Source organism: Gavialis gangeticus, unplaced genomic scaffold (assembly GCF_001723915.1).
Source record: "Gavialis gangeticus isolate Ggan-Ray unplaced genomic scaffold, GavGan_comp1, whole genome shotgun sequence".
Taxonomy (NCBI): domain Eukaryota; kingdom Metazoa; phylum Chordata; order Crocodylia; family Gavialidae; genus Gavialis; species Gavialis gangeticus.
Window position 1 is genome coordinate 28,587,280 of NW_017729006.1, and position 10,426 is coordinate 28,597,705.

General features: G+C 42.5%; 1 protein-coding gene across 2 annotated transcripts in view; it reads left to right on the forward strand.

The window, feature by feature from the left end:
• Positions 1 to 10,426, forward strand: part of ANLN (anillin actin binding protein) — a 64,164-nt gene that overhangs the window by 22,594 nt on the left and 31,144 nt on the right. For both annotated transcript variants that reach the window (XM_019509053.1, XM_019509054.1), the window contains exons 8-13: positions 1,088 to 1,196; positions 5,748 to 5,989; positions 7,535 to 7,686; positions 8,887 to 9,034; positions 9,688 to 9,823; positions 10,185 to 10,367. In XM_019509053.1, the coding sequence (XP_019364598.1) occupies positions 1,088 to 1,196; positions 5,748 to 5,989; positions 7,535 to 7,686; positions 8,887 to 9,034; positions 9,688 to 9,823; positions 10,185 to 10,367 (970 nt within the window). The remainder of the gene's footprint in view (positions 1 to 1,087; positions 1,197 to 5,747; positions 5,990 to 7,534; positions 7,687 to 8,886; positions 9,035 to 9,687; positions 9,824 to 10,184; positions 10,368 to 10,426) is intronic.

Genomic DNA, 10,426 nt, shown 5'->3' on the forward strand with positions numbered 1-10,426 from the left:
AGCAGGGAGGGACGGGCCGAGGCCAGTGCTGGTGGCCTCACCCTCCAATGGCGTCCTGATCACACTTCCCGCTGCGCCGCTGCCATCATCTCCAAGGTGTAAGGGGTGGGGCAGTCGAAGCCAACTCTGGTGGCCTTACCCCTCCACTCCATCGTCACCACCTGCAGGGAGCAGGGCAGGGGGGTCAAGACCTGCACTGCTGGCCTCGTTTCCCTGCTCAATCCCCTGTGTCCCCACCATCATGGCAGCATGTTGCCACCTGTCCGAATGCTTCTTCACACTTTGATTGGCTGTTTGTCAGCCAATTGGAGCATGAATAAAGTGTTATGGACAGACAGATTAAGGCTCTTATAATATTAAGACTCTTTTTATGTGCAAATTCACAGATGTTGTCAATATTGTATAGAGCATAAGGAGGGGAGGAGAGAAACAAATAATTATTGATTCATGTGCTTTTCCCAAGCAAAAAATTGCTTGTGAAGTGGCTCTGATTTGCTATGAATACATTTTCCCCCCCCCCCCCCCCCTAAAAAAATTTTTCCCCCTTTTTTTAAAAAAAACGGTTTTTTTTTTTTTAAAAAATTTTTCCCCCCCCCCCCCCCCCCAAGCTATAAAAATCTTAGCTCCCTTTTTTGAAAGAAACTGGCTTTTTTTCTTCAGACCACCTATAGCAGGAAAGTTTATGCAAAACAATCGTGTGCCTGAGAGAGATGTCTCTTGTACCTGTCAATATTTTAAAAGAAGATATTCACTTCCTTCACTTGTACTTTAGTATTTTGAAGCTTAGGTCGATTTACTATTAAGATGCTGTTTGGCTATGTAATGTAGCTCTTCAGTTATAACTTAAAAAATCTCTTCCCTCTGATCCACAGTAGACCAGGTCTTTCAGCATTCTGTAGAATCCAGCCCACTGGGTCATTGATGTGTCCCTTCGTTATATACACTGTAACTGTCTCCTGCTCTCATTTCTTAAATCCTTTAAAAATGCGTTTGGTTGCTACTGACATTTGGGTACAATGATTTTGCTTGGTCTTTCTAGTTACCTGTAATGGAACTTATCTGGATGTAACTTATTTTTCATGCTCAGGAAAGCCAAGGAAAGCATCCTCCTCATTCTGATGCAACCTCCCTTGTAGCTGCAGAAAAGAGTCCAGCATCTGAAAGGTTGCCAAAGCCTTCCACTTTGGAATCTTCAGGTGAGAACAGTCTTCCTAGAATTACTGTGCCTAATATTGATGTAAAGGTTAGCCTTCCTATTTACAAAAGTGTGACTCTTTGGTGGTGGTTGGAACAGTCCATTGTAGGTACAAGTATACCACATCCCCATGTGGCTGCCAACATGTCTTCATATTGATAGGTAGCAGCAAAACTAGGTTTGGTAGAATTCAGTTCTTATTGTTTAATTATTTCAACGGCTAAAATTTGATGTTTATTTTCAAGCACTTATTAAAATTTTTATCAATTTCAAAATTTTCAGGATTGTGCAGAATTAGGGTTGTTTAAAAGCTTTATAAAATCATGTGGTAAAATATAAAAAATAAATATCCATAAATTGATAAAGCATACCTGATCATGCAGGGGCTGAGCTCACTACGAGTTTGACCCCTGCCCCGATTTCTGGCTGGGACCCTGTGCAGGGTGAGTGGCTGGCAGCCCTGGGCTCCTGGCTGCCAACAGCCCTACCAGCATGGCCCTTGACTCCTACAGTGGCTGCCCAAGCCACTGCCAGAGGAGCAGTGTATGAGCAGCACAGATGGGGCTCATCCTACCCCACCCACAGCAGGTGCCACATGTCTATGCGGTTGTGGTTGTCTGTTGCTGTTGGGAAAGAAGAGCCATGACAGGGTTCTCCAAGTCTGCCAGGCGCTAGAAAGCCTATCAGATATTCTGCCATTACAGAATAGTGAAAAAGAGAATCTAGCTGTGTATACATGTTCAGATGATCTGGGAGAATTCTCCTAGTTTTGTTTTCCTGGTAAAAAACACAAACAAAAACTTACATGGTGAACCCTGAACAAATGTTCAGAAGCCTAGCCTTTAAGGAGTGACATCTTGCAGTGCTGATGCTGTGCAGTCAGGGGGCTCCTTTAAACACATCTTGATGGCATCAGGCAGACTGCAGAGCACAAAAGTGCACAGAGGAACCCTGACTGGCTGACCTAGACTGTTCAGGATTTATATAAGCAACACAGTGCTTTGGCAGGCAGTGCATTCCTGGAGCACAATGTGGGCATTTGTGAAGGGCCTCCACTTTTCTCCAGCCCCAAAGCACTCAGATGGGGTGTTCTCCCTGATCAGCTGCAGCAGTAGAGTCCAGCCCGAGTTGGCACACTCCCTGGAGCAATAAGAAGCAGGGAGCAAAGCATCCTAAGATGATGACCTGTGTTGTGGCTTTTTTCCAGAAGTGGGTATATACAGACATTACTGGGAGAGATTTAACTCTTGGAGAATTATTCCTGAGCTATTTTTCTCCCAGATAAGTCTTATTTTTTCTTCTGGGAGAAACTTGAGCATCTGTACACATGGTTCCTACTGAGAGAGCAGCAACTCTCCTAGGAGAAACTGAATGTTTATACATGGCCCCAGACTTCACCTAGCCAAGACCACCTTTCCACCCTCATTTGTGGAGATACTGAGGTATTCGCTCCCTAACATGGTCATCAAATTGATCTGCTGCCTCAGCTTTCTCATCTGTAATGGGTGTTTTCTCAGTCTTGAGAGCAGAACAGGAGTCTGAGCATTGTTGCTGATCCAGGCTGCTCTCTGCTCAAGTGGAAGGAGTCTAGGCCTAGTGTAACACAAGGTATAGAATACCTGACTATAAAATTAAAGTTTAGACTAGTATTACTGCTATAAATTCTTTTTTTTGCCTAGATTTAGACTCTTTTGCTTAACTATGGGGAAACTTAAGAATGAAAAATGCAGTCATGTACCTACAGTAACTTACTTCTCTTTGTATCTTAGGCCCTTCTAAATGTGAAGAGACTGATAAAACCAGTCATTCGAAGACAGTTTTGCCAGAGAGTCCCTTAAAGGTTGTGGAGAAAGAGAAAGGTTTGTACTGGTCTTTTGTACCTTGTAACTATAGTTGGCCAGTCCCAAGTCAACTTGACTGACATTGTGTAGAAAAGAATGAATTCCTTGCACATAAGCATTTATGCATTAAGTAGCTCAGTCCTACAATTCTAAACCAATGAAGTGTATGTTCTTTAAAATCAAAGTCTAGTAAATATTACCAAAACTCACTTTCCTTTTATAATGAAGTGTATTTTCAGTGATAATTCATGTTTCCAAAGTGTGTTAGGAAGATTATTGTGACCTGTATTCAGAGGAAAAATGAGTTCCTTTGATTTACTTTAATTCATTTTAAGAGATGAGTTCAGTTACTTGCTTTTGTTGGTATTGTATGTCAGTACTCAGTATGCTTCTTGATAATGGGTATGCAAAATATGTAAGCCAGTTTAGAGTGAAGTGAGAAAATTACTGTTTTCTAAGGGTCAATGCCTTAAACTTACTACAGGATTCTTAGGGTCTGTTTTGAAGCTGTGTTGGTCTGAGACAAAGAAGAATACAAAACTGTAAAACTTGGTTCAGAGGTGATACCTTTTATTAGACCAACTAGAAAATAGAAAAAAAAATACCTTTTCTTTGCAAACTTTCAGGCATGCCCTTCAGGCTGAGAAGAAATCAAAGATTGTACAGGATTCCATATAGTTCTATCCCACCAAACCAAAATCAGGAGTTTACTAGGACTGAGAGAGCAAGAACCATATTTACTTGAATAGATGATGGTGATTTAGACGACAGCCCCCTCCCCACCAATAATTAGGTTCTATATATGGAAAATATATAACAAATTGATATAACTTTCCAGGTATAGAATCTAATAATTGGAGGTTTGCCTTGAATTTGTCCCCTTCCCACTGCTTTAGCAGGGAAAATGAATCTGGAGGGTCAGGTAGCCCCTTTGCTCTCTGTTTCCCTCCAACATTTTTCCCCTGGCAGTCCCTTCTCTCTTGCCTTACTGTCAGACACTACTCTTCCTGAGCATAGGAAGTGAAAAGCAAATTTGAAAATAACCTTGACCTTTTAAACATGGTGTGGTGGAGCACCAGTGGGGTGCTCACCACTGAGTGTAGGCTGCAACAGGCTGGAGGAGTGCCTGTATGGAAGGCAGCCTAGAGACACCCAGAGGAGTCAATTTTTTAGTGGGGGGAGGTGTGTGGTGGAGCACCAGTGAGGTGCTCACTACTCTAGGGCTATCGCAGGCTCTAAGGGAGCCTGTTTTTGGGAACAGCTGCTAAACATTGTAAGGGGGAAGGTAGGTGGCAGAGCACCTTAAGTTGGAGCTTAGCACAACTGTTGGCGACATCTGCAAGGTATGGGACACCTGTAGGGGGGTGGTTGGAGCATGTATTTTGACCCTCAGATATCAGGGCCCTTGAAGAGCAGCTGCCTGCCTACATAACAACATGATGTACCAGAAAGGAGTGGCAGGGAAGATAGGCGGGCAGCATGCCTAGAGATGGGTGGGAGACCTGTAGCACTGTGGCTGGTCAGGGAGTTCCCACCTGTCACACATGGCTGTAACAATTTGCAAATAGTACCCAAACACTTAATTCATCCAGAATTGATGCGTACTACCTTTTTGAAACTACTGCAAAGTTTAGCACAGGTCCATAAATACACTTTTGAGCAGCACTTTAGCACCTACATATATGTAGTATAAGCTTTACTCTTCTGAAATTTTGTGTCTGGGCCAAATCGGTTCTGAATTCTGTTGACTGAGCAGAGCTCAACTGTTCAAGTTTGCATGGTGCTACCACTGGTGCAAGTATCCTACCTCTGAGACTCTTCAGATTGGGGCTTCTGATGCTCTCAAACGCATGGCAGGCCTCCTACGTGCAAGCTGCAAATCCAGAGCCCTTGGAGTTCAGATGCTCCCTAGTTTCACTTGCCTCTCACCAAAAGGCCCAAGGAGCAAGCCAGAGGGAAAGTCCAAGAACAATCCCCTATCACTGTAAACTGTGTAGCTGAGATCCTCACATACCACAAAGATAGGTTAGTGCCACCCATCTGAAGTATAAACTATACAAGATATTAGTACAAAGCTGAGAGGGGAGCTGAGTTGGGCTGAGAGAGGGGGTGACAAAGTTCTGGGTGAACTGTTTGGGGGCCCAATTGTCAATGTTTGCCACATGTTTAAGGCTGGTGAAGAAACAGGAATCATTAAAAATGAGAGAGAAAGTCACAGCTCAGCTGTGGGAATGAAGAGGAAGTCAAAATGTATGCAATATAGTGACTCACTATGACTGGAAAAAGAGTTGGCAGTGAGGGGACTGTTTCAATGGGCACTGCTATATGTCTTCTTTAGCAGGGCTTCCCATTAGCATCTTGGGGCTGGCTCTTGCCCTCCCAGTGCCAGCCTGGCATTGTAGTATCTCCAGGCCCAGTGGTGGCTTCCTGTGGAGGGAACACCTGCTTGTTTTGTTGTTTTTGTTAGTTTGCTTTTTCTTTGTCTTCAAAGGACCAGAAAAAACAAAGAGTTCTCATCAGCATTTTGGGTACAAGGGAAGAGTGGAGCTTGCTTCCCTCCACCATGCTATTGGGTGGTGGGGCTGTCTTGTATTTGAATAAATGTGGTAGATGATCCAGCATACCAAAGTCTTACTTAAATGTGACTGAAGACTCTTGTTTGCCTTCAGTACTAAACTAACACATTCTTTTGGGATCTTTTTGCTTTTCAGTCAAAGTACGTGAAATTGAAATGAGTGTAGATGGTGATGATGTGATGAATAGCTCAAAGGTAATAAATGAAATCTTTGATGAAATTCTTCAAGAGGATGGTCCAGACATAGAAAAATTAAAAAAAGAAATGAGTATGAACCTGGAAGCTGAGAGTGATGAGGAACAGGAAGAGTCGCTGAATATTTCCTCTATGTCTCTGCTAACTCCCTTAGCAGAATCTGTTGGTGTTGCGAGTCCAGAGGTGAGAGCAGATGTTCAAATACAGGGATTTGCAACACTGTCAGTCATGATGCATTGGGTGTTTTTTACGTGAGAATCTCTGAACAAATATAAAGCTGCTTATAGATTTCTTCTAATGAAACTTAGCATAATTAAGTGAAGAAGCAGTGGAGTTCTTTACATTGGTATGAAAATGTCTTCAATTTTAAGCTGCTAATCTAAACACTTAATAAAACAGCTTGAAATCACGATCAACAGCCATGTTCATGAGCAATAGTGTGTACCTTATTCAGTACAAGGAAGCGCATGCTTTCCCAGCCTTCCTTCTGTTCTTTCCTGCTTGCATTCCTTGCTCAAGACTATTTCCTTTCTTTCGATTCTCCCTCATACATGTTTATTTTATGATCTGCCTTTTTCTCTTGGCTTCTTCCTCGTTTTATCCTTATCTTTCTTCCTCTCTAGTACATCCTCCGTAGTGCTTCTCTAAAAGCTTGTTTCTGGGTCACTTCTCAAGTGTGAGAATAGTATTTGTTCCTGTGGCAATCTCCTCTATTTGGTGTTTTTTCTCCAGGATAACTGAACTTTTCTCTATAACTTAACACTAAAAGCAACTTGGGGAGACTGTCCTGAAGGAAAGAGAGGTTTCTGCTTAATTTACTATCCTTCAGTGCAGAGCTGGCAAAAGCGGGGAAAATACTAGTTGTTCAAGCCTTTTTCCCTTTTATTTTTCATATTTCATTAGTAGTGAAATTTGTGCTGTATATTGAAAGAAGTCACAGTGTCAGTTCTTCCCTGCAGCCACTGATTAGAAATAGCTACTTGTCTTCTGGTACTTGGCCTGTCTTCAGTCAGTGCGATGACAGAGCACCAAGAGCATGGTTTATGCTGCAGACTACAGCCATGCCATCATGGCTAGATTGCTTCTGTGACACCTGAGCTAGTTTGTTGAAGGCTAGCTCGGGTATTTATATGCTACCATAGACTTACTCAAGTCAGACTGGCTGCATTTTAGCAGTAAAAGCTTTCTTGACAGGGAGAGTTGGAAGTATTCACCCTGTTTCTTAACATCAACTTTGTAGGAACATAGCAGGATAAAGATGAAAAGGAAATTGGAGATCTTTGCAGTTAAGATTTTGTTGTAGGGATAAAGCCCATGTATCTACTTATGTCTGTAGGAAGCAGAACTAGGAACAGTGGCCTCACATGGCAGGAGAGGAAATTTAGGTTAGAGATTAGGAAGAACTTTCTGACTGTGTGGGGTCAGGCATTGGAACAGACTGCATAGATAAGTTGTGGAATCTCCATCCCTGGAAATTTTCAAGAGCATATTATACAGACACATGGCTAAGACGGTTTAGTTGGAGATGATCCTGCCTTTAGCAGGGAGCTGAACTAGACAAGATCCCTTGCAGCCCTTCTAGACTATGATAAATGAGAGGTTGCCTACCTCCAAGAGAATATGGAGGAGAGTAAACAAGGGTAGGAAGGAACAGAATAAATTTATATGAAACAAGTTATTTATAAAACACAATTTTTCCTTTTTCCCTCCCTCCTACCCCCCCAACAGGGTTTTGCCTCTCCTAGTCGGTCAGCTGGTGAGGGGAGCAGCACAAGCAATGGAAGCCCAAAGTCTGGCAAGTACCAAAGAACACAAGTTCCTAGAGCAGAATCAGGGGACAGCATTGGATCAGTATCGGAAGATCGCCACCTTCTATACAGGTAATTCCTTTATGAATACTTTGCTTGAGCTATATATGTGGAAAGTGTTTTACTGTTGTTAAGATAGCTCTTGTCATTGTTTTAAAGTGTTTCTTCTGAGGTGGAGATAAGGAAGCTTGATAAAGTTTTGTATTTTCCCTGGCATGTAACTAAATGGGCTAAGGAGTTTTGCAGTGATGGAATTCTGTCATTCTCAAAACTGACAAGGAGGGCTTTCCTCCAGAGTTTAACCTTAATAAAAGCCTCTCCTATTGACGAAGCCACCTTTGATTGCCACAGCTTTGCCTGGAACAAAATATTGCAATTTTTTTTCCATTTTTTAAATAAGTTGATACCAACCTTCTTTTTTTTTTAAATTGCCTAGGTCTGTGGCTCCCTCTACAAGTAGTGTGTATTTAACTGGTTATTTGTGGAGTTACCTGGAGACCAGCTACATGTGTGAAGTACCCTTCATACCATTAAGCTGTAACCAGCTATAAAGTTAGACCTTGAAAAATGTGTATCTGGTTGCTATCAAGCTTTAATTTTGCACATGTAGTAAGCTGTCACCTACCGCTGGGAGCCCCATCAGCTGACAGGGCTCCCAGCAGCAGGGGAACACCATGCTCAGCCAAGGCTGAGAGTCCCACAACCGAGGGGACTCGCAGCCCCAGCAGTTGCTGACTGGGTCCCAGAAGCATCCCACAGTTGTGGATGCTGGGTCCCTGCAGCCTGCCTTCTGGAGACCCAGTTGAATGCTGGCAGCTATGGGGCACAGCTGCAATCTCCCAGCCTTGGGGGTGCATGGAGCCCTGGGCAATCATGGCTGCTACATTATCCCAGCCCTGGGGGTTGCAAACTCCCAGCCTTGATCTCCCAGTCCTAGAGGTGCACTGAACATCACCGCAGCTGCAAGACCTTCAGCTGAGGAAGCTTCCAGCCACAGGAGCTTCTTGCTGGTGCAGAGGGAGCCTGGGATTGGACTCTTCCTGCACTGGCAATAAGGTGTGATGAGATCCAATGTGTGACCCCTCTGTCACACCTCCTGCCACGCACCTATGTCATGGCAGGAGGCATGACTGTGTGGCTCTCACATTAGAACCCATCCTGCCTTGTATGGATAGAGGCCCTAGGACAAATACCTTACTGCATCATTACAGAATGGTATGCTAGTCAGGCCCTGTAAACTAAGTGTATTTAACAGTGAGTTCTCTTCTTAAGCATTGATGCATATAGATCTCAAAGATTTAAAGAAACAGATCGCCCTTCAGTAAAGCAAGTGATTGTTCGCAAAGAAGATGTTACTTCTAAATTGGAGAAAAAGAATGGAACTTCTGATCAAGTTAATAATATTAAACAGAAAATGCAGGTATCTTTTTGTATTTTTTTTTTTTTAAGTCTTGCTGCTTTCCCTGTAGTTCTTTTTTAAATGTTCAGTGGATTATAAGTGTTTACTTAAATAGACAAGGCCCCCTAAAATTTTGCTTATATTTGGGACTCGGTCAGCAGAATCTAGCATAACACAGTGTGCAACTTGGTAGGTCAATTTAATGCCTGAGTCACTCTTTGTTTTGCTGTCCACAAAATGCACAGCTTTTTTTAAAAGCTCTGGTTTGTGCTGCCATTTCGTGCTTACAGCTTTTGAGCAAGTTCTGTTATGATTTTTCTTCTTTTTGCTGTAAGTATTTAGGTCTCCTTCCACCCTGCGTAATCTAACATTTTTCATAAGCCTTACTGAAGAGTACTACTCTTTCAGTTCTGGCTTGAATGTTGGATGTTGACAATTAACCTTTTTATGGACTGGTCTTTTATCACAGTAGGAAAAGAGGAATGATATTGTTGAGGTGTAAAAGTGAAAAGTGTCCTGCAACACATGTAGTTCAGTATCTGTTTAAGCATTTGTTCCAGTGTATGGGAGCGTAATTAAAGTGCTGTTCCAAAGGCCCTTCTTGCACATCCTGGATCAAGTAACAAAATTATCTTGTGGCTTCACTAATTATTTTCACTGTTGGATTATACTAGGAGTTAAATAATGAGATCAACTTGCAACAGACTGTGATTTATCAGGCCAGCCAGGCTCTGAACTGCTGTTTTGATGAGGAACATGGAAAAGGGTCGCAAGAAGAAGCTGAAGCAGAAAGACTTCTTCTGCTTGCAAGTAAGTTTTTTGAAGGATTGTGAATAATCAAGGCTGATTGCTTGGTTTACAAAAATGTTTGTAATGTTAGCTTGTCTCCTCAAGAAACTTTGAGAGAGCGAAAGACCACTTTGTTATTCTCTGGCTTTTAGTTATAACCTGTGAGAGAACAGAGTTGAGTTGAATAAGGGGCACCCTTTATTCCCTCTATAGTCGCTTGCCTCATTTCTTGCATTTTGGCATTCTCAGCAAATTCTTCATAACAAGGCACTCACTGGAAAATGGCAAAATGCTTCTAGGCTGGACTTTTAGTCCCTTAATCACAAAACAGTTGCAAGTAAAGGAGACTGATTCTATACCACTTCCTAATTTCTCCTTGCAGCTGAAAAGAGAACTTCTTTGCTTGAAGAGCTAAGCAAACTGAAGACCGAGGGACCTCAAAGCAAAAAAAATAAAGCTGCCTCTGCATCCCTGGTATTTGCTCCATCCAAAGGAACTGTCACCATTTCAGAAATGCGTCTACCTCTAAAAGCAGACTTTGTTTGTAGCACCATGCAGAAACCAGGTAGGCTGCCTTCCTATATGGGAGGTGGGGTGCGGGGAATGACTTTTTTTTTTTTTTTT